General features: G+C 41.7%; 1 protein-coding gene across 3 annotated transcripts in view; it reads left to right on the top strand.

Moving 5' to 3' along the window:
• CTBP1 (C-terminal binding protein 1) overlaps positions 1-25,000 on the top strand; it is a 385,392-nt gene that overhangs the window by 325,538 nt on the left and 34,854 nt on the right. For all 3 annotated transcript variants that reach the window (XM_085848577.1, XM_085848575.1, XM_085848576.1), the window contains 2 exons: positions 607-737; positions 8,866-8,993. In XM_085848577.1, the coding sequence (XP_085704703.1) occupies positions 607-737; positions 8,866-8,993 (259 nt within the window). The remainder of the gene's footprint in view (positions 1-606; positions 738-8,865; positions 8,994-25,000) is intronic.

Below are 25,000 nucleotides of genomic sequence, written 5' to 3'. Positions count from 1 at the left end.
ATCGCTTCTCACTGTCCGTTGCGGAAGTTATCGGTAGGGCTTTAGCTCAACACCAACTCACCCTGAGGCAGCCACATGACTGCAGAACCTGGACATCAATCTTTAGCGCAATCCATATTGGCCATACGCAAGAAGAAAGAAGATTAAGCATATGCAGGAGACATGCCAGTGAATAAGTTTAAGTATCTCCAAGTTTAGCCAATCATCATTTCCATTTTCATTGCATGATAAAGACCTGCCAAGATCTTTATTTAAATTATATTTTGTTTATGTAAAAAAATTGATTGTACAATCATAGGTTAATGTATGGAAATTGTATGCCTAAAAACAATTAAAAAAAAAAATTCCCACCTAAACACGGCTTTTACACAAACCCAACTCGCTCCCTGTTGTTTGTATCTTCGCCTAGCATGGCCAACGTATCCCTTAATTGCTGCTATTTCATCAGTTAAGTGTGACGTTTAAGCTAACCTTTACCCAAGGTGCCAAATGGTCGACCCATTAAACCTTGTGACTTGATTTGGAAAAAAATGGATAAGTTCCAGTGCAGGTCTGACTCACTGAATAGTGTTTTTTGCATCATCTTACCTCTTCCATGATGCACAGATGCGCCAAGGAGCCTTCCTGGTGAATACTGCTCGGGGTGGCCTAGTGGATGAAAAGTCGTTGGCGTTGGCCCTCAAGGAGGGTCGCATCCGCGGAGCCGCACTCGATGTGCACGAGACAGAGCCGTACAAGTATGTTTCTGAGTGCAAATGATATGCCAATGAAGTAGGAGCGTGTCCTGAACCTGTAAAACGCTGATTTATTGTCATTTTGGTTCTCAAGCGTGTACACAACACTAATGTGAATTCCTTTTCTTTTGCTTTATTACTTTATATTACATATGCACTCCAAAACATTGAAATACCCCTGGTCTCCCCACCCCCGCCCACACACTTCAAAGTAGGGCATCCACATTGAAAAGTTTTAACAACTTCAATGTACTTGGCTGAAGTTTAATGCACTAAACCTGAACTGCCTCAAGTCGGTTGTGGAGCCACACTTTCAGGCGTTTCATGGAGGTGGGCAGTGTTGTAATAAAAAAAAAATGGCCATCCTGCCAATCTCCATATGGTGTAATCACATGCTTACTGGCCATGTTGTGGAACACATTGCATGTATCTTGCAAGCATGTCCCTTATGTTCATTTGATGGAAGACCATGCAATCTGAAGAGGCAGACATTGTTGCTCTGCAATACAAGGTAGATCGTGCACTCGAAGGAAGCAGGCATTGTCCTTTTGTAATATGATATTCTTCAGTCTGTGACAGCTATGTTCTTTTGACTCTTTGATGTACTTTTGGGTTATAATGATGGAAGATCGAGCAATCTAAGGATCCAGGTATTCTCCTTCGTAACATGATATTCTTGATTCTGTGACAGTTACTGTTCTTACGACTCTTTTGATGTACTTTTGGGTTATAATGTCCTTTACAGCATCGGGCGATTTGCAATACACCGTTTGACATGGGCCGGGCTGTCCTTTACATTCAGAAAGTTGCAATGCTTGTGCAGCCATCATTTTCATTCTGTTACAAACTCGGATTCATCCATACATGCCTGTTACATTCTGTTGGTGACCAGTTCCATCTTTTGGTGCACTACTGCAGTCTTGTGGCTACATTATCTGAGTTTAGGGGTAATCTTATGAGTGGACCTTTAGACCTTGACCTTATTCTTCTTTGGAGTGAATGTCTACAGATGGTGATTAAGCATGTGCAACTTCATTACATAGTCGTGAAGCATTCTCTCACGGCTATCCATCGTTAGAGGTGATTATCCCATTTCATTTGTAGTTTGGGACGCTTTGAAATATATCCTAGACTTTATAGGGCTTCTTTTTGAAATTTTGTTTTTTATTTTTAACATTGGTTTTCTGACCAATCCACTGTTCCGCTTCAGTTGTGGATGAACAAGCAAGTCAAATTTTAATACAGATGACAAACAAGCAAATTCATAGGAAACATGATTGTTTCAGTCAACTGATGTGCTCAAATAACTTCCAGAATCTGCTGTTACCTTGACGTTCGTAAGACTACTATAATACGAGAAGTGTTTGTGCATTTTACCTCTGTCCCCGAAGGTGGATGTAGGTTGTTTTCACCCCTGCTCTCTGTCTGTCTGAGCAGGATATTTCAGAAAGTTTTGGACAGATTCGGATGAAACGTGGTATACAGGTTGGGTGTGTGATAAGTAAGAATTGATTTGATTTTGGTGAAGATCTGGATCCGGATACGAGAATATTAAGTTTTTTTTTTAAATTAATTCTTCAACATTGAGAGAGATGGGGCCAAAAACGATGTATAGCATGATATCTCAAAATGTTGTGGACTAGTGACAGCAAAACTTGGTGGATTCGTTGGTTAGGTCGATTTGATTTTGGTTAAAGTCCGGATCCAGAACTGGCCCATCAGTGGGATACAAAATGTAAACTGTTCAGCCTGGTGTGTTTGTGTGTTTGTTTGACTTCTCTTCACTCCTAATTGAACTTCTGGACAGAATGAGTTGAAAATTTATCATTGTATTCTGGGTTTGCATGGGAAGCTTGTCGCGGTTCGGAAGTGGTAACATTACAATAAATGAGCCACTGGATGAAATGAGTCGAAAACTGGTGTGTGTACTCGTGGGGTGCATGGCTGCGTTTTAGGTGTTGAACAAAATCATAATTTGGGGGAATTCCTGGTGGGGGGAGGATGCCATTTCTATCTATCGAAATATTGTTACGGGTTCACTGGCCGGGTCACAAGTGGTCTCTTGGACCCGCTTCCCGACCTTTGATCCTGAAGCCGATGAGCCGCAGATAACTCCGTGGCACGACGGGTTGCAAAGCAACCATCGATACCGTCTCAAGCGACCAAATCTGGTAGGGTCCCCGTGCACAAATCTCGCATTACCTTCCCGATAATTAAATTGCCCCAGAAAGGAAACAGTGCTCTCGACGCCCCACCCTTATCTATCAATTGGGGACGGCCAAGCGGAACCGTAAGTGGGACGTCAGCTCACCTGACCACAGCGAATCTGTGCGGTATAACCTCCCGTCTACTAATGATATACTATATGTAACCAATGGACGGCACAGACAATTGAACAGGTTTGGAAAGTTTATAGATGATTAGCAAAGACACATATTTACAAAAAAGTATTCACAACAATGCAGTGTCACAAAGAACAGTCTTATTCCCGAGCATGTAAAGAACCCCTTATACATTTGACCTTGTCACTAAAACAGAATACAGGCGTGCCTCATTCAACCAGGAAATTAGACAAGAAAGGGGATAGAGAGAGGAAGAAGAAGAAATTGGGGCGTATTATCAACCCCTTTCTCACCCACACGTGAGCCGGTGGGCCCACGTGGGGCCCAACGTGAAGGGAGGGAAGGGGAGGAAGAAGAGAAAGATGGTAGAGAGGTGCAGGTGTATGCAATGTGTGCACAAGAAGAAACTGTGAGAGTGTGGATCAGTTACCCCACCCTGACGGGTCAAGGGGCAATCTTAGAAGCTCTCTGTGCCCTGATGGGTCAAGAAGCAATAGGTGAAGCTCTTTTATGCGCGTAAAGTCAACAAATTTGAAATAGCAATCAGAGAGAAAGATCATGCAAGTCAGTGTGTTTGGTCACCACATCCAGGAAACCTCCGCTGCCCGTCCACCCTTGGCCTCATGGCACCAACCTGCTCGTCCACACAGAGGTTTGTCCTTGTCGAGGTTTGTCCTTTGGCAAGGCGTGTTCTTGGGGCGCAGCTTGTCTTTTATCGTTCCCCAGACGCAAAGAAACCCCGATGCTTGGAATTCTCCGGCTTTTATTGCTTGTGGGCGAGGCACCTCAACATCCTATGACCTTCTCGTGTCACTTTCTCATTGGCACGCACCCGGTCCTTCCCTTCTTCATAGCTGCTCGGAGGGTCGGCCATGTCGCTTCCCTCATTGCAGCGCACCTGGTGTTGCATGGCTTGTGGAGTAGCGATGGCAGCGCTGAAATGGTGTAGTGTGGGAGATTGAGACAGCCCTGAAATGGCTTTGATTGTAATGTAATGCGTGTGTCTTGAAATGTAATGTGTGTATGGTTGCGCTGTTGGAAGGTGCGGGGAAGGAGAGGGGTTAAGAGGAATGTGGAGAGAGAGATTAGAAAGGATAGATGAAAGAGATTTTAGAAAGGGAAGAATTACAAAGGGGATTCAAATCTGCTATACACACAATGCATTACCTTCACCCTAATACGAGGGGAAGGGTAACCTAACTAAATCCAATTGCTATGAAAATATCTTAACTAGGGATCCCTTATGTGTTGGGTGCAACTTCCTTCGCCACTCATTCAAAACCGCATCACTATGTATGGCACAGCACCACTCATGGTGGGAGGGGGTATGACATGTCATACTGAAATACCCCAATTCTGGAGGGATAATCCCATCTGTCAGGAAGGGTTATTCGCTCGTATATGAAACTAACAATATATTAAATATTTCGACAATATAAACTGAGCCTGAAAACGCTTAAAAATGAAATCGGAGAAAGCTAAAATAGTATACAAGAAAATAATCAGTGTAGTCACCGACAAAGTAGTCTGACACAATTTAAGAAAGGCAATAAGAGTGAAAAGAAAGGAATATCTCTTTTCCATCACATGTTGAGAACTACAAGGCCCTGTTTGACATAATTAGGCCACTCGTTAGTACTTCTGGTGTATTGTAATTTGGTTGCAGAAAACAAAGAATACAAGCAAATTAGTGACTTTAATTTCATTACTTAGTCAAGCCGTGTTACGCAGCATGAAGACACCCCGTATGCGAGCATTGTTGACCAGCTCCTCTTGTGAGTGAAAGTATCCTTTAATCCCATCACATTGTTGGGTTGTGGATAGGTCGCTCTTCACCAATGATGTAGATTCTCTCAATTGAATTTGTATCCAGGATTGACGTTGACCACCTTTTTTCCTATTCCGGATTATGGTTTCATGATCTCTCGGTCTCTGATGTAGATTTCATGATCTCTCGGTCTCTGATGTAGATTTCATCAATGATCTCTCGGACTCTCTGGAAAATCCTCTATTTCTCTTTGCCGATGACTCAACCCTCTGCCGTACCATCTGTCATCCCTCAGACCGGCAAGCAGCAGCTTCTTCGCTCACTGCAGATCTGGATAAAATCACAAACTGGTCCAACACGTGGAACATGTCTTTCAATCCAGACAAATCTCACACTCTCACTATGTCTCTTCGAAAGGACCGTTTACAAAACCCCCCCATCCACTTTCTCAACAATCCTCTGGAAGAAGTCTTTTCTTTCAAGCTTCTGGGTCTCACTATCTGCCATGACCTTTCCTGGGAAAGTCACATTTCCAACCTTGCCTCAAAAGCCAGTCGCCGAATGGGAATCCTCCGTCGTGCAAAGTCCTTCCTCGGCCCTCTTGAGCTCCTGACCACTTACAAAGCTTTTGTCCGTAGCCTGATGGAGTACTGCTCTCCCCTCTGGGCTGGTGCTCCTGCCTCCCACCTTTCTCGACTTCACGCTGTCGAAACCAGGGCTTTTAAGATCATTGGCATCTCCCGCAATGAAGCTGAGTCTTTGGGCCTCTCACTCAATCACCGCAGGTTGGTCGGTGGTCTTTCTGTCTTCTACCGACTCCTCTCCAGCCTTGCCCCCCTGCTCTCTCTGCGATTTGTCCCAACCACATTTCCACAGGGCGCTCAAGGTCCGCCAACAACCCCCTTCTGGTAAAACTACCAAAATCACGAATCACTGCTCATCTTCACTCTTTCATTCCTCTTTTTCCCGCCTTTGGAATAAACTTCCTCACTCTATTCTTTCCCATTCTTCCCTTCAGGCTTTCAAAACAGCTGTTCACCACCACCTCTTATCTTCCCCCATCCAAATCCTCGATCTTTTCTACCCCCGATAATCCACCCAAGCCCACTTCCTTCAATTCTCCTGCTTTCCTTCCTGAAAGTCCCTTTAATGTCCATCTTCCCCTCGCCATGTTCCCCGTCCCATCCCCATCCCTCTCCCTTCCACAGTTCACCTGTGTCTGTTCCCCAATGTTTTGTCCCTTCCACTCCCGCCCCTCTTGTCTCATGCCTCCTTGCTGTGAGTTGTGTGTTAGCTCTCATACGAGCCTCGACCAAGGTATACAAAAAAAAAAAAAAAAAAAAAAATGAGCGGTGTGGCATGGAGCACCGTCATCCTGAAGAACATATGGCCATCAAATCTCAGCATGCCTTCTTCATTCTGTGGTAGATGTCTGTACAATATTATTGTGCATGACAGGATTGGGACGTCCTTCAAAAAATCACCAGATCGGTCTTCCCCACGCCCCCCTCCCCCCACCATGTCAAATTGCTACCCCTGTCATAACACACCCACCTCCATACTTGACGGCAGGTGAGCGGTCCATGGTTAATGAAGTTGAATTTGTATCTTGAATGAAGTTTTTGAAAATGGCAGGTTGTAGCTGAGATGTGTTTACAAACACCATAAATATTTTTCAAGAAAATGAATTCACTGGATGGAACAATCACAAGACAGCAGCAAGTACACTGGGACAACAACGACCCTGTTCGCAGGTTTATTTTGTGGTTCTTGTGGAGCATGCTCAAGACCCTGGAAGGTGTTGAACTTCAGTTGGTGCAGGCTGTGCAGATTATATTCACACAGGATGGCATTATGTCGATTTCTGATGAACAACGGCTCCAATGCTGATAATTATAATGGTACTATTTGGTTCAAACATCGACCTTGAATGGTTGGGAAAATGGCAGCTGTGTCACTTCTGGTGGCTTCTGGTATTCTCTGCAAATGAGAGTTCCATTTTCTAGAGCCCAGTCGTTTTTCTTCATCTCTCCTAGTAATATGTCCTACATTGAATGGCCTTATCTGATCTGCCATGATGGTGTTTGTGTCGCTTCCTTTCGGAACTGACCAAAGACAGTAAGTATGGTTTGTGTTGGTTTGTAAGGGGGAGATACGGAACGTGACAATGTGGACCTTTCCAATATCTGAGAGGACCCCTCTTGTGAGATCTCTTTCCCGACGATAAAGCACCAAGTTTTGTCTTTTTCCCCTCTCTTTTTCTTTGTCGTTTTTATTTAACCAGCAAGCTGCGTACACAGTGTCAGCAAAAACAAAATGCCAATCAGTAAATCCTGATTGATATTGTTTGTTCGTTTCCAAAGTTGTGTGAATTTATTATTTATTTTTTTTTACATTACAAATGTTAAAGTGAGATATTGAGGATTTGTTTGTGAATTTGGATTAAAAAACTAAATTGGCACCAAATCGAGCTTTTTACCAAACTTGTTATAGAAGGCTCATATAATGGCTGTTTATCAACAGAACAGCTGAACTTAAAAATGTATTGATGTTGGGGTTTCACTTCTGCCGTTGCCAATGCGGACACGTCGTCGTCCTAAACCCGCCATCGAGATGAGTCGGCAATGTACTGCGATTCATTTAATGTCAAAAGATAATCTGTTCGCGATTCCAGGTGAATGGACGGGAGGATTCACTGATAAGATCGTGAAATATCTAATTACAACTCCCCATTGAACACAGATCCTCCCCCACCACCCAACCTCTGCCTCCCTTTCTGCGAGGAAGGATATTATAATAATAATTACTAATACTGGGTCCCTTCTAAAGAACTGATGTAGGAGGAGGTCATGCGGCCCATCCAACCCCACGCTCTTACCACCAACCTGTGGTTGTTTGTCTGTGCTCTATCCTTTTTAAATGCTGAGCATCTTGTAAGGAAGCAGTACGTACGGTGCTAATTTTTTTAAGTCTTTGGTACGACTCGGCCATAGTTCGAACCACCGACCTCCCAGATTCTTAGCAGGCGTTCTAACTAATGAAATGCAATGAGCTGGATCGCTGAAAGTGCAGATAGTAATTTGTAATGAGAGGAGGGGGGAGGGGGGCACGAGTTGGTAGCTATCTACTTTACATACAAAACTCCTTATCTATGATCCTGAACAGGAGTGATTGTGACCAAAGGTCGAACTGTAACTAAAACTTGGAATTGCTGATCTGAGGTAAGAGGGAGTAATCGGATAGCTAATGGGGCGTAAGGTTTAAACAAGTTATTGCAACAGATGGATGTGAACTGACAGGTGAGCAATGTGTGGCCTAATTTTAATCATGTTAAAAAAAATATATATATATATATATATATATATATATATATATATATATATATATATATATATATATATATATATATATATATATATATATATATATATATATAAAGCAGCTCGTGAACTCTCATTGCACATCCATTTACTCCACACCATTCATTCACATGTCTCAAGGTTTGTGACGGAGCATATATTTTACATATACTGTATAGATAGACGAAGAAGCAATTTTATTATCATCATTAGTATTATTATTATTATTATTATTATCATTATTATGGTATTATTATTGTTAATGTTTCATGTTCGAAAGCATAGAGCTAGTCAGTAACCAGTTGAGAACCATTTCATCGTTTGGAATGAATCCTGGACATTTGGCTTGCAATGTAATGCTGCTTTGGTAATAATAAATATCACAATCATCAGAGGAGCATGAACATCCCAATAATTAGTATGTAAACAGGAATATGCAGCAGTAGCAACAGCAATCGGAGACAGAAATTGAGGGGGGGGTGTGACTGCACGCTAAAGGTGCTTGCAATTGTGATAGACTATCTCCCAATCAGTTTGGTATGTCCGGAGGATGTCTACGTTAAGTCCTTTGTTCTGAAAATGGCAGCAGATGTGCAACAAGCTCGAAATATGGATTCATCATAATGTTTTTAATGGTTTCTTTTTCCCCCCTCTTCGTCTAGCATTAACCAGGGGCCATTAAAAGATGTACCAAACCTGCTTTGCACTCCACACGCCGCCTGGTACAGCGAACAGGCCAGCCTAGAGATGAGAGAAGAGGCTGCCAAGGAGGTGCGGAGAGCTATCACCGGTGAGTATTGCAGGCAGCTTCTTTGTTCGTCCTATTTTTGGTAGGAAATCTGTGTAATTGTATTTATGCATGTATGGCGTGCACTTTGCTACCTCAATTTTCCTTTTTCAATAAGCAGGGCTCATTCTACACAGAGATAAGAATGTCTGTATTATTTGGCCATACGGCTCGTGATTAAGATAGTGCCTAATACTTCAGTTTACAAAATCTTCAGACGTAAAGTCGACAAAGATGGATTCATTGTCTTCCTCATCAAAAGTTCTGAGGAAGACTTCAATTGCAAGATCCTCCTGATCATTGTAATTAATACAAATGTTGGTCATCGTCGTCGTCTGCCGTCTTGTTTTTCTCGCCGTAATTACACGCCTTGCCGAGAGTCTCGCTACAGGTGCCGGTTTAAACAAAAAAAAAAATTTGGGGTGATGGTTGTCTGCTCATCCCAGAGAATGTCATCCTTATTATCATCCACAGAATCTTAAATACATCACTTCTTAAATGACCAGTCGATTAATTCTGATGACAAGTCATTCCATGCTTTGATCGTCCACTGGCGGATAACGGGGCGATCTGGCTTCCTCGTACTTTCGGTTTTAGTGAATAGAAAGCAAATTTAATATTTTTCTTCCCAGATGGTCTGTTTTATTTAATAAACACAAGTTTAAATGGCTTCTTTTTTTTTTAGATTGAAGGACCAAGGTCTTTGAGATTCTTGTAAAACTTTGAAATCATTACGAGTCCACACAAGCCAAATGTGTAAAGGAAAAGTAAAAGATATAAATGTAGTGACCTGCGGGCACGTTAGCTGTTTTAGATGATGGTTTTTGTTTAGCGTGTTCCAACTCAGAACTTTCTTTTTTTGTTTGTTTTTTTTTGTGATAAATTTGCTTTGCATTACATAGAGCTTTAAAATGAGTAACAATGCTTTCCACTTATGGTTGCCATGGAAATGATCATCTCAGGACAGCGGGAGGTAAATCTGTTTTGATGAACATTTCGAAATTCATACAAAATAAGCCAGGAGGCAGTGCTTTCTGTGCAAGATGAAAACACCAACCACGATTGGCTTGTAGAAGTCAAAGGTTTCATTGCCAACATCCTTATTAGTGAAGGAAATATAAATCGATTTGATCATGCGGCCAACTGTGCAAAACAGCCACCTTATCCTTGGCCAGAAAGAGGTGGCCGCATCACAGACCTTTTTTCAAAATAATTTTTGCCTCCATTGTCCATGTTGTTGACTTGAGCCCTTGACCGTGGTAACTGTGCCATATAGTGATACAAAACTTGACATTGCCCGGAATTGTATTAAGGAAGTGACATGTCACGAAATTGTCATGTTTTCATGGAAATGGGTCAAGGCTATAACATCGTAGTATATTGGCGAACAAAAATATGAGTTGGAATGTTCTTCATCAGTACGGTGAAGATAACTCGGAAAGGTTCTGCTTTACCACACAGGTGTAAATGTAGGACTTGTAAGCTAAAGTAAATACACATTCGGTCGAAATCTTACCGTCCAATCCAAAAATAGTGTCCGTCGACGCACTGTACCCGTCTTTTGTTTGAACAAAACCGAAGTCCAATAATCATTGTATGGTAAAATGCATTGCAGGAGAGTGCAAGTATGTAAGTAAGCCTGGACTTATTTTTTCTAAATAAAACTACTTTCCCAATTTAACGATTTGAATTGAAAAAACCTGAAACGCATTGCATTCGAAGAATAAGGTATTCAATAAAGCATACGTACCCATATAATGTAACAAATTTAGGTTAAAATAGGTTAAAATAAAAGTTAAAATATGGTTAAAAAAATTTAGGTTAAAACATTCTGACCAAAAATTTTAAACCTTTTGTTTGTTGTTTTTTCAACAAGAGTGAGGCTCATGCGACAAAAAAAAATGAACAAGGTTCACCTGACAGTGCGATGGCGGGGCAACATTTGGGCACAATCATCCACTATTTTACATGCAATATAATTTTTGTCCCACCTCATCCACTATCCCCCTCCTATCCACCCCTCCCACTCACCCAGGCTGCTCCCAAAGGGAGTGGGTGTTTCTTGTGGAATAAATGAACAGGAAAGGAAGTGAGAGAGAACAGGGAGAAAACATTGAAACGAGCAAGGAAGGGGGTTTGGTGAGTGAGGATTCACGGGTATAATAAAGATAATGTGTCAAGATGGGGAAATGACATGAGGTAGTGGTGCACTGCCTCCTTGAATCCCTGGAGAAAAGAGTGGGAAAGAACAGCTTGTGGAAGGCCGTTGTATCGACCGTAGAAGCGAAGAACAAAGGAGTTGAGGTGTGCAGTCATCGTGGATTTTGGAAGTTTAACCAGGAAGGGGTTCCTGGAAGAACGGTGCATCCTTGAGTTGCCCAGGAGGACTGAGAGGGCAGAGATAGCAATATAGGAGAAGAGGCAGGAGAAAACGGAGAGAGAACTGACCTGCCTGCGATGTGAAAGTAACAAACCTTGTGCTTCAGCTTCATTGTGGGAGATTCCAATAATGTTGACAATTTTAGATTCCACATATGACAGGAGAGACATGTAATGCTGGGATGCCAGCCCACAGCAGAGATTGTTACACCATTGTGGTATGGACAAAGGCCTTGTAGACTGAGTGTGGTTCTGATTTTCGAAGTAAAGACTTCAATCGACTGAAGATGCCCAGTCTGCAGCTGGCTTTGGAAGCCAGTTATGTTATGTAGTTTACCCAGGAGAGGTCATGGGTGATGGTGAGGCCTCCAGGTGCACAAGACTGTGTGTGTGCACGTGCGCGCGCACGCACCTCTACTATAACGCTGTGTGACATTTGGAATGTTTCATAAAATGACGACTCGTAACAGCACTTGAAACATCATTGTTGTCATTTGGCCCAGGAAGCAAGGACAGAACCCTTGACCGTTACAAATGTATGCAAAGACAGCGTTTCAAAAGAGTTGATAAAGTGTAGTTTGATTTGAAAAATAATTTGGAATAACCTTATATTACAGCTTGTTGAGTATCAACTTGTATTTGTAGTTTTGAGTTTCTTAGCATATGCTCGAGTTAAATACATGGATAATGACAAATCTCTCTTTATCGATTTTTCTTTGAAACAATCGGAGCTTGCAGCAGCTGTATGTAAATCCTGTGCATGGCATAGATTTCAGATGAAGTTCCTTTTTAGCCTCAAAATTTCTTTGTTAACATGGCTTAAGAAAGAGGATTTTAAAGAAACGTCCTAGCGGAAGTAAGTCTGCATAGTCCACCATCTGGCAATGAGCATCAAAAGCAATGCCAGCAGGATTGCAAACGGTGAATTTGGAACGTTTCCCTGGCACTGCTGCTGTGTCAACCAGCTGTGCACGACCCTGCAACTAAATGCCATATGGCTTGTCCACCTGCTAGCTGAGCGGAGTGGATGCTATGACAACCAACGCCAGTACCTTTGAACAAAGTTGGGAGACGCAAAGAGTCAGCCTGGGACCTCGTAAACATTCTGTGATTGACACCTTCATTCAAAGCAAAGTGTGTCATGTGTTCCGGGCAGCCACAGCATGTTCATCCCACACGTATGGCAGTCTCGGGTGTGTTTGCCAGTGCCGTTCAGGTTTGATCAGATGTTTAGTCTCCTTTATTTATTTATTGTTGTTCTTTTTTTTCCAATTTTTTTTTTATATACAAGTGAGCCCTTCTTGACGTCAAGCAGGCCATTTTGAGAGGCTTTCGGCAGGTGGTTCCATTAGGAGTGGCTTTTGATGTGTTGCAGCATGGTACTCTTTCCAGCCAGCTGTATCTTCACAGCAATTGCTGTTCCAACAGTTTGCTGTTTAATGTTGCTCGAAATAGTTTTGCCATTTCTATTCACAGTTGACCTGATCGAATAGTCGGTTCTTTTGAAACCTTTCTGACAAACTTCCTTTATCTCACTGTCGGTGTGCTAAATGTGGTTGCCTTAAGCACATTCATAACATCCACTTTGTTTAACTTTGTCAGGTTAGTTATCTTCTTTTCCAATTTCTGCTTCGTGATGCTCTGGTTTCCTTAATTTATTTTTCTTTTTTTACCCTTTCGTTGTGTGCCGTTTTCGATCCCGTGAAAAACTGCTGGCAGGGGGGTCAGCTTGATTAACGCTTAGTCGCTGCATTCTGTGTGCTCTGTTGCTTTGGTGTGCTCTCGCTTCACAATCATTCCCCACCTGCTTATTGTCGCTATCACACTTAAAGCCTGCGTTGTTCCTGGTGGCACAAATACTGCCCTTCTCAGCATCACAAGGGTGACAGACCTCCTTTAGTGGTAACAGCTACGTATTTGCATTTCAGAAACAGAAATCTGCCTGTTTATTTCCTTTTATATAACGATTTGTACTTTTTGTGCAGAAGCAAAAATTGACGAATGGCCACAATATTTTTTTCCCCCCCAAAAAGGTTGGTTGTTGTTTTAGTCGTCGTCGTCGTCATCGTTGTCGTTACTTTAATCATGTAACTTGTCCCTGGGAAAAAACAGTTGTTTTTAGGAAAAAAAATTGCACTGTGGGTTACCTCAAATATTAAGTACGTTGCTGCTGCTTTGCAGTAAGCTTCAAAGTGTGCCGTTTAGCTTCTAGCCACATGTGAATTAAGAGTGGAATGTGTTCATCTTCCAAGAAAACAAAGCGCACTTTCGCACGGCAGGAACCACATCTTGAATCAACAAACATTCCCTGGTAGACAGTCATCTTGGATTCTGACATTTAACCCTATATCATCATTACTTACCTTTGTTGTTATAAGCTGGCATTGCTGTTGTTCTTGGTGTATTTTTTTTATTTCTTCAAAAGCCAGCAGGTTTTGTTGTTGGACCTGCCTGCAATGTGAAAGTGTTGACTTTATTTTGAAGTTGTGTTTCTTGTGTTGTACGCGGGTACCTATTGCTTCTTTACGACGCCGCAGCGGAGCAAGAAAATCTTTCGTAGGCGACTCAGTGCCATCCAGCCATCCACACAGTATTTTTATTGTAATAATGTGCTGTGCACATACACAGGAGGGCATAGGAAGTCATAGTCAGAAAGAGCAGGCCAAGGGAGAAATGACAGTTATCGGCCAAAACTGCAGAGTTATGAAGAGACATGAAAATGCTGCTCAACCAAAATGCCACTGGATAAATAAAACCGCCACACGAGTCCCACTCAGGACTGAGCATGCACATCTGCACTCTGCCATTGCGAGATGAACAAAAGCTGAAAGCGAATTATCTCCCTTGGACTCATGATCTGTGTGTCTCATTCTCAGCGATATAACTCTCTGCCATCTCATGCCAGCAGTCTCCCGAAATATTTATCGCTGTTGACTGGTCTGCTGCAATAATCTCACCGTGGTTCCTCTTCTACCTCTTTTTACGCCTCCGGTGACGATGTCGCCGGTGGCATTATGTTTTTGGGTTGTGTCCGTATGTTTGTCCGTACATACATGCAAATTTTCTCCGCAACAGCTTATCCGATTAACACAAAATTTTGACCATGGATGCGAATCATCATGCAGGATTTTGTCAAGATAATTATGACATCAAAAGTCACGTGGGGTGGTCGCCATGTTGAAAAAACGGGAAAAATTTTGACCTCTGTGTCTCCTAAACTGCAAGATGGAAAAAATTGAAATTGGCACCGGGAAACTTCTCTGCACAGTTGAATAAGAGCGATTTGGCTCTGACATTATCGATGAAGTCGTATCCCAATCAAAATTTGACAAGTAGAAAGAATGCTGCATTCGATCAGGAGGAAAATTTGTGAGGTTCATTGAGGGAAATATTTCAACACAGAAAAAAATTATGATGTCATCCGTCATGTGGTTTGGCAGCCATATTGTTTTGTGTTGTTTTTTTTTAATGGAAAAAAATATTCTTCTCCAGAACAGCTTTACAGATCAAAGTGAAACTGCACACAAATGATCGACGAGCTATCCATGCTGAATGAATTTTGATAACTATGATGTCATAGGTCACATGGTCTGGCAGCCATCTTGGATTTACCCTCAAACCTTCAAAAATCTTCTTCTCCAGAACGGCTGGACAGATTGAGGGGAAACTTCACAGACATGTTCCCCACGACTTGGGGAAATTAAGGTGATAAAGAATAATTGATGTCACGTGGTTTGATGGCCATATTGGATTGAATAAAAATATTAAATAATGTTTTCTCTGAAACTGCTTATCCAATAGAAGCGAAATTTACCAAGTATCATCAAACGATGTACTTGTATACAGTGTGGAAATGATGACGACATAGGTCACGTGGTGTGGCAGCCATATTGGATTGAAAAACGAACCTTATCCAATCAAAACGAAACTTCACACACATGATCCTCTGCCAAATCTTGGGCAGAGACCAAATTTTCAATGCCATTGGTCACATGGTTTGGCAGCCATGTTGGTTTGCAAACCAAAAATTAAAAAACCTTTTTCTGCAAAACTGCTTAACAGATCAATATGAAACATGTTGCTTTACATGGAGCAAGGGCAGTGAATCACAACTGCAAAGTTTCGCATTGATTGCTGTAGCGGGATCCGAAATATAATTTTTTTTATATATTTTCCTTGAAACCAATGTGGCTGCCACACGACGTGACTGATGACGTCATTTTAAAGTCAAATGTATGCTGCAAGGGCAGTGGATCATAACTGCTAAGTCTAGTAGTGATAGGTTAAACAGTTTCAGAGAAATAATTGTTTAATTATATCTTTAAAACCAACGTGGCTGCCACATCATGTGACTGATGCAATCATTGTTAAATAAAATATTTGTTGCAGCAGTTGTGGATCATCACTGCAAAGTCTCGCATCGAAAGGCTAAGCAGTTTCAGAGAAATAATTTTTTTTTCATGTGATCGATTCGGCATGAGGAATATTGGTTGAAAATTTCAACAACATCTGTCACATGGTCTCGCAGCCACATTCGACAAAAAACCTTATCCGATCAACGTGAAATTCCAAAGACGTGATCGGCCACCAATTCCGAATTTGATTTGATAATGAGTTATCATATAATACCAGAGGTCAGGTGTCTGATCAATGTGGGGCAGCATGTTTGTTTTTTTCCACCATAGAAATTACACAAAATTTTCACTATAGATGCGACTACTCATATAGAATGTTTTTGCGATGACTATGACGTCATAGGGTACATGGAGTGGCAGCCATGTTGGAAAATAGGAAAAACTTTGGACCTCTGTATCTCTAAAACCGCTACATCGAAAAAATTGAAATTTGACACATTTTAAGTTCTCCCCATGGGAAAAAGGGTGATTTTTTTTATGATGTCGTACGTCATAATGACGTCATAATTTCATATGTCAAATACTTTATCCAATCAGTATGAAAATTTTTGAGGGTCATCTGAGGCTAAATTGTAATTGGCAAAAAATTGATGACATCATCAGTCACGTAGTTTGGCAGCCATGTTGTTTTTGACATAAAACCTTCAAAAATCTTCTCCGTAATGTCTGAACAGATCGAGGCGAGACGTTAAAGGTATGATCACCTATTCATAAAGAACCAAAAGTTCTCCACCTATGACGTCATAGGTCACATGGTTTGGCAGCTATGAATTTTTTGAAGAATAAACTTTTCAAAATCTTTTTCTGCAGAACGGCTTGACAGATCGAGGGGAAACTTCACTTACATGTTCCCAAAGCCTTGTGGGTACCAGGGTGTTCGCAAATAATTAATAGGTCACATGGTCTGGCAGCCATATCGGTTTGAACGAGATTCTTTTTTTAAAATCTTCCTCTTGAACCGCTTCATCAATCGATGTGAAATGTCAGTTATGATTGAGTCGACATGTGGAATATACAGTATGTTTTAAATTTCAACCTGATCGGACGTATGGTCTGGCAGCCAGAATTATTTAATAATTTAAATCTTGGTTTCAGGGATTTAAATCAAACTTGGTACAAGTATATATAATGATGTAATTATGTGGGCCGAGGCATATCTGCTGATGCCGTGACGTCGAAGGTTGTCGTTCTCATGTGTTTTTTTTTAATTCCTCTTGCTAAACTATCACCGGTACCACCTTTAAATCCCCTCTCCCTATATTCCATCCACGATCATCCTTTGAACCAACCAATCAACCAACTAATTAATCAATCTACTCGAGTTTGAACTGGCCACAGGGAGCGGACATACAAATGCGTCAAATGTCTAACCTGTCTCCTTGCTGGCAGTTAGCACAGGTGTTTGGGGGAGGGGTTGAGGGCGGAATGGGGATTAACAACAGATTACAAAATATAACATGACCTGCTGACCGTCTCAACCTTACCCTCCTTATCCTCATCCTGTAATATTTAGGGTTAATGGAATTATCATGAAAGTACTACACAACATCATTCGACTCACTAAACTCGCATGCAAAATTAAATTATCATAACTATATCATTAAGTACAATGTCATGAAATTGTAAAATGTTCTACAGCCACCCTAACTCAAGATTAATTCACTCCCACATGACACTGTCATTTGCAATTACCATTTGTAATCATCTCTCAAACTTCATTGTAGCATTTGAAGGTATATCTGTAGAATGGCTTAACATGTTCCCAGAGGAAAAAAAAATAATCCAGTGTTTCAATGTCAGGTGGATGGAGGTACCGCACTTTGCTTTTGGTTCTCCATGACTTATCCAGCATTAAGGAAGTTACAAACAGAAATTTTGAACGAAATGAGTCGAGGCCCCATCTTGTTAAAAGGATTACTTTCCTTTAATGACCTCAAATAGCTCTCATTGGAGGGTGGAACAATTTGTAGCATATTCAGGTATTTATCTCCAGTCACTGTGGGATGATCAAAGTAAATAATCCTTGTGCATGACAGGACACACCACACACTGAGCACATTTGGGTTTTTGGGTTCATATTTTTGGGTTGTAACATTTAGGCATCTCAAATTTACGTTATATTCTACATTTGGGTTTACAAGGATTTACAAGGAAATTTTGCATAAGAGGAGGCCATTTGGCCCATCATGCCCTGCACCACACCAACACCAGATTTAATAAATCCATAAATACCCCCTTCCCTTCGTGTGAATCCTTTTGGCTGCCTCACTGGTACTCATTTCACCGACCTCGGAAGGATGACAGGTTGAGTCAACCCCCTGGTGTTAATTCAGCAGCCAACGGGGCTTGAACTCAGGAACCGAGGATCCCAAGCCACCACCCTAACCACTAAGCCAACACCACGTTCTAAACAACACCAGGGTTCTCACATTTGGATTTGAACATTTGCATTCCAACAGTTCTACATCTGGGTTCTAACATTTTAACTTGTAAATTGTGCGTCTCAAATGTCGAATAACATTCATAAGGTGTGACTTTGTGAAACTCCTGCTGCATTATCCATTGTACACTGATAATTGGTCCAATGTCATGGACAAATCTCACAAAAGCAGCCTTTCACTGCGGTATTGCCATGTTGTTGTTTTTCATTTAAAGTCCACATCCTGCAGCAAAAAAATAAAAATTCAAAAATTGACATTAAATTAAACAGGTTGTGGCCATATTGGATTAATTATTGGTTGTGATCGCCTTAATAAATATCTGAAAATTGCCATTGCTCAGTTATCAAAGTGCAGTAGCAGTCGGTGTCGGGACGATCTGGAAACAAAATGGCTGCCTCATTCATATAATCCAAAATCGATATCTTAAGATCACCGCTGAGATAGTTTCATAAGCTTTTCTTCAGACCTATTTTCCGTTCTCAAAGAAGCAAGGTAGGAATTATGCATAATGATCAATTATTGTGAAATTCAACGTCATTTTTATATTACTCATTGCATAAGCAGGTGCATCAAAGTGAGGCATCCATACATGTTTGTTTTTTCCCATCTTAAACAATGTTTGTTATTTAATTAGTAATTATAATTATTGGATAGGATGCACAGCCATTAGGCCAACCCTAAGCAGCAAGCCAGTTGGAAACTTGAAACAAATTGTGTGTGTGCATGCACGCGCATGTATGTATGTATGTGTATATGCATGTGTATGTGTGCCCAAATTAGTGAAACGGTACTCTGATGACATCCAAATGGAATTTGGCCGAGATCAGTATGCCAAGTGCACATTCGTACAAGGTAGACAGATCAACAAAAACGAACAACATAAAAATTGATCTCAATAGAACAATACACGAGATAGAAAACGAAGCATCTTACAAACACCTTGGAGTAGAAGAGGGCCACCAAATATGTCATAAAAATGTGCAAAACAATTATCAAAGAATGCTTGTGTAGAACGAGACTGATCCTGAAAACATACCTCGACCCAAGGAACAAAATCAAAGCCATAAACCGATGAGCAGTACCGGTGTTCCAATACAGCTACGGAATAGTAAACTGGCCACAAGCGGAAATCAGAAAACTAGATATCAGAACAAGGAAACTCCTCACTATCCACAAAATGTTCTACAAAAATCATGGCATCCCAAGAATGTACAGGCTCCTGGTATTGCAATTTTAAATACCCTGGTATTCTGAAGAAAAAAAAATCGTTATCAAAAAAACACCTGGAATATCACCAACAAATCCAAGAAAGATTTGTACAATCTTTAAATACTGTGCATGATTTAGAAAGCTTTGATGCACCCGGTGTCTTCGCTACAACTGGAAGAGTGGAACAGTTTCTTTGCCCTTGTATAACGTCAAGACGTTATCGGAAGTAAGTACAGTCGGTTTTAACTTTTCCCATCAACACCCGAACTACGTACAAGCAATCGCGTTTTTCTTTGCCCTCATGGCTGTTTTTAAAGCAATTGCCAATTAGTTATTTATACAAATCGGATGTGCTTTATAAAGCCTGTGCCTGTCAATTTAATAAAGCCTGTCAATTATCGACACGGCGATCCGTGATAGTCATACCGGTACAATAACGATACCTGTATGAGGTACAGTGAGCCATGATACCTTCAACCCTTCTTTAACTCCAGCTACCCATCCATTGCCGGTCCCTCGCCCTTTAGATTCCAAACAGTAATTCCTTAGTCCTCATGACCCTGCCCTTTTTGGCCTTTGAAACCCCATAATTCCCATCAGAAACTTCCCTCACCTGAATCCACCCATTTGTTCCTCCATCTCAAACCCCTCTTATCATCCTTTCCCCTCACAACCCCCACTTCACACGATCCCCTTCTAACCGCTCCCCTCCTCCTCCTCCTCCTCCTCCTCCCCTTCCCTCCTTCTCCTCTCCCCCTCCTCACCCCTCCTCCTCACCCCTCTTCCTCCTCCAACCCTTCCACTCCTTAACCCTTCTCCTCACCCCTCCCACTCCTAACCCCTTCTCACTCTTCCTCCTCCCCTCCTCTTCCTCCTCCTCCCTCTCCCCATCCTCCTCACCTGTTCATACCTCATCCAAAACACATCCCCCCACCACCACATCACCAATTACCCTATTAACTACTTCCATATAGCCTGGTGTTGGCTTAATGGTAAGGGTGGTAGACTTGGGATCCTAGGGTCCTGAGTTCAAATCCTGCTTTGCTGTTGAATTGATACCAGGTGAGGTTGACTCAGCCTGTCATCCTTCCGAGGTCAGCAAAATGAGTACCAGCTTACTGGGATGATTGTGCCATTTGAGTATCCTGTGTCGGAGTTGCGACCCGTCCAAGATTGTGTCCAACAGCCAAGGAGACTGTTTAGGCAGGACCAACGCTTTGCACAGAGTATGGTCCCAATGGATGGATGGAACTGGTTCCCTCAGTTCAATGATCCGAATTAATTACCCCATTAACTCATTACGTGTTAACAGTACCTCTTCCTCCTTCCCCTCCCCCTCACCTGTTCATTCCTCATCCAAAACACACCCCCCCCCACCACCACCACCACATCACTAATTACCCTATGAACTGGTTCCCTCAGTGCAATGACCCAAATTAATTACCCCATTAACTCATTACCTGTTAACAGTACCTTTTCCTCCTTCCCCTCCCTCTCACCTGTTCAATCCTCATCCAAAACACATCCCCCACACCACAACCACATCACAAATTACCCTATTAACTGGGTCCCTCAGTACAATGACCAAAATTAATTACACCATTAACTCATTACCTGTAGACTATATAATATACCAAGGATCCCTCAGCATATGCAAATCACTGTGGATTGAGGTAGATCTCTTTCTTTTCTTAAATTATTTCCTGAAAAACTCCCCAATAAAACCCAATCATTGGTGCATTGATTGTCACCATCATGTGAGATAAACACAACAGCTGCTCCCTGCTGGAACAGTGCAATTTAAAATCTACCCATTATACCGATATACCCATATACCCATATACCAGTATACCGAAAAAAATAATGGGTATATATATATATATACCAACAATGGTATTTAATAATATATATACCATATATATTATTTATATTTTATATAAATTATAAATATATAAATATATAAAATATATAAAATATATAAAATATATAAAATATATATAAAAAAAATAAATAAATATATAAAATATTTTATATAAATATATAAATTATATTTTATAAAATTTATATATATATATATATATATATATATATTCAATATATATACCAACAATGAACTGTGATGCCAACAATGAACAAATCAAATAAAGGTATTTACAATCTTTAAATACCTTCCATTGACTACATGATTTAAACAGTTCTGATGGACTCGGTTACGCAGAGAACAGTGGAAAGTACAATGTCAAGACTTACCAGGGAGTAAGTACAGTAAGTAGGTTTTCACTTTTAACCATCAGCATCCGAGCACCATACAAGCAATCACTTTTTTACCCTCATGGCAGTTTTTAAAGTAATTGCCAATTGGTTATTTTATACGGATCGGGTGTGCTTTAGAAAGCCTTTGTCGAGTCGGTGATCTGTGGTCACGATACCGGTGTGATAGCGATTCAGGTATGACAGCGTTCCGCGATGGATCCCAGCCTGTGCCGATTACCAATATTGATCTCGCTTTAAAACAAAATCATTTTTTAATGCAAGTTGAAGTTGGAAGTAAAATAACCGTTCTAATGATGGGGGGGGCTGGGGGAGGGGGAAGCCCCATGTGGGAATACTTTGAAAAATTACCGTATCAATTATGTGTACGTCAAAATAGAATACGTATTGGACCATTGCGTGTTTTTGGAACCTGCGTTAAAGTTATGTTTTTATAAAAACATTATTTATTTATTTTAAATTATACCAGTCAGTATATACTGGTATGACCCCCACCGGTATATTTATATCAAAAAAAAAAATCGATAGCAACGGAGGCTCGTACAGGCCGAGGAAAGGAGGAGGTGGCGGCCTGATGGAACTCAATCAAGTGCACAGAGCGACGACTGTTGGATTAGCAGAGTACATGAAAAGTTTAACAGACTACCAAATACAATTTGTAAACAAACATAAACACAACAAAACTGCAACCGGTCCAGACGGCATCAGCCCACGTGTCCTCAAAGCCTGCTCTTCTGCTCTTGCTCACCCTCTCTCTGTTCTATTCACCCTCTCATTTTCCCAAGGTCATCTGCCATCTGCTTGGAAATCTGCTAACATCACTGCCCTGCATAAAAAAGGTGCAAAAACAGATCCCTGTAACTACAGACCAATCAGCCTTCTCCCAATCATCAGCAAGGTTATGGAATCCATCATCGCTTCAGACATGAAATCCTTCCTCTTCTCCAATGGCTTGATTTCCAATCATCAATTTGGTTTCAGACCAGGTCACTCTACCCTGGATATGCTGCTTCTGCTCTCCCATCAATGGATGGAGGTACTCAATGCCAGACAGGAAATCCGAGCCGTATCCCTGGACATATCACGTGCTTTTGACACAGTCTGGCACCCTGCCCTACTCACCAAACTCTCTTCCCATGGTATTCAAGGCCATCTCCACTCATGGCTCGCAGACTTCCTCTCCTGTCACAGTCAACGTGTGGCCCTAAATGGAGTTCTTTCATCCCCTCTTCCTGTGCAGGCTGGAGTTCCTCAAGGTAGCGTTCTGGGCCCTGTTCTTTTTCTGGTTTTCATCAATGATCTCTCGGACTCTCTGGAAAATCCTCTATTTCTCTTTGCCGATGACTCCACCCTCTGCCGTACCATCTGTCATCCCTCAGACCGGCAAGCAGCAGCTTCTTCGCTCACTGCAGATCTGGATAAAATCACAAACTGGTCCAACACGTGGAACATGTCTTTCAATCCACACAAATCTCACACTCTCACTATGTCTCTTCGAAAGGACCGTTTACAAAACCCCCCCATCCACTTTCTCAACAATCCTCTGGAAGAAGTCTTTTCTTTCAAGCTTCTGGGTCTCACTATCTGCCATGACCTTTCCTGGGAAAGTCACATTTCAAACCTCGCCTCAAAAGCCAGTCGCCGACTGGGAATCCTCCGTCGTGCTAAGTCCTTCCTCGGCCCTCTTGAGCTCCTGACCACTTACAAAGCTTTTGTCCGTAGCCTGATGGAGTACTGCTCTCCCCTCTGGGCTGGTGCTCCTGCCTCCCACCTTTCTCGGCTTAACGCTGTCGAAACCAGGGCTTTTAAGATCATTGGCATCTCCCGCAATGAAGCTGAGTCTTTGGGCCTCTCACTCAATCACCGCAGGTTGGTCGGTGGTCTTTCTGTCTTCTACCGACTCCTCTCCAGCCTTGCCCCCCCTGCTCTCTCTGCGATTTGTCCCAACCACATTTCCACAGGGCGCTCAAGGTCCGCCAACAACCCCCTTCTGGTAAAACTACCAAAATCACGAATCACTGCTCATCTTCACTCTTTCATTCCTCTTTTTCCCGCCTATGGAATAAACTTCCTCACTCTATTCTTTCCCATTCTTCCCTCCAGGCTTTCAAAACAGCTGTTCACCACCACCTCTTATCTTCCCCCATCCAAATCCTCGATCTTTTCTACCCCCGATAATCCACCCAAGCCCACTTCCTTCAATTCTCCTGCTTTCCTTCCTGAAAGTCCCTGTAATGTCCATCTTCTCTTCGCCATGTTCCCCGTCCCATCCCCATCCCTCTCCCTTCCACAGTTCACCTAATGTTTCTGTTCCCCACTGTTTTGTCCCTTCCACTCCCGCCCCTCTTGTCTCATGCCTCCTTGCTGTGAGTTGTGTGTTAGCTCTCATACGAGCCTCGACCAAGGTATACAAAAAAAAAAAAAAAAAAAAAAAAAAAAAACCAGAGAAAGTATTCCTAATTCACCTGCAAGGAATTTCCAAATTCAGGTGTGAATGTAAAATACTGCACAGGAAAATGAAACGGCAACAAATACAGCCCCAACAATTGCAAAAAAGACAAAATAAATATATCAAAAGATATATTAACAAATATACACCAACAACTGGGAGAAGGACAAAAGAGCAGGGAAATACAAAACATAATTGGATCGAGTTGGGATCGACAAAGAAGGCTCATTGGGATGGCTAACAAGAGGTCAGCTCAACTGGGACGGAGAATGAATAATAATAAATGCCCAAGATCAAGAACACTACACCAATGGATTCTATAAAGATGGCAGGACTGAGCCAGATGGACAAGTGTAGGTTCTGTAAGACAGAAACAGAAAGTACTGATCACCTTCACTTGGGATGCAAAAAAACCTATCAATGGCACAACGAAGTATGCAAAGTGATACATTGGCACATTTACAAAAATTTCAACATCCCAGTTCCAGAAAACTAATGGAAACACGAAGCAAGGGCAATCATTGAAAATACGGACGTCATGCTCACGTACGACCTGATGATCCCATCGAGCCTGAGCATAGAAAACAAAGCCTTGCGACCGGACATCGTTCTCAGGAACAAAAAGGAAAAGACAGCATTGCTGAATGAGGTATCAGTACCCAGCGATTTTGGTTTAAATAATGCAAAAATCAAGAAAATGACCAAATACCAGGACCTCAAAAATGAGATCAAGAAATCTTTAGGCTGAAGTGTCAAAATTGCACGTCAGTGATAAATGGAGCAACAGGAGTAATAAAGAAAAACCTCACTGAGATTTAGAAAACCATCCTCAGGAATATTACCACA

The sequence above is a fragment of the Eptatretus burgeri genome, chromosome 12 (assembly GCF_056783735.1).
Source record: "Eptatretus burgeri isolate ZD-2024b chromosome 12, Ebu_testis_v1, whole genome shotgun sequence".
NCBI lineage: Eukaryota > Metazoa > Chordata > Myxini > Myxiniformes > Myxinidae > Eptatretus > Eptatretus burgeri.
The sequence above is the reverse complement of the archived record's forward strand: the minus strand, read 5'-3'. Positions and strand labels throughout refer to the sequence as shown.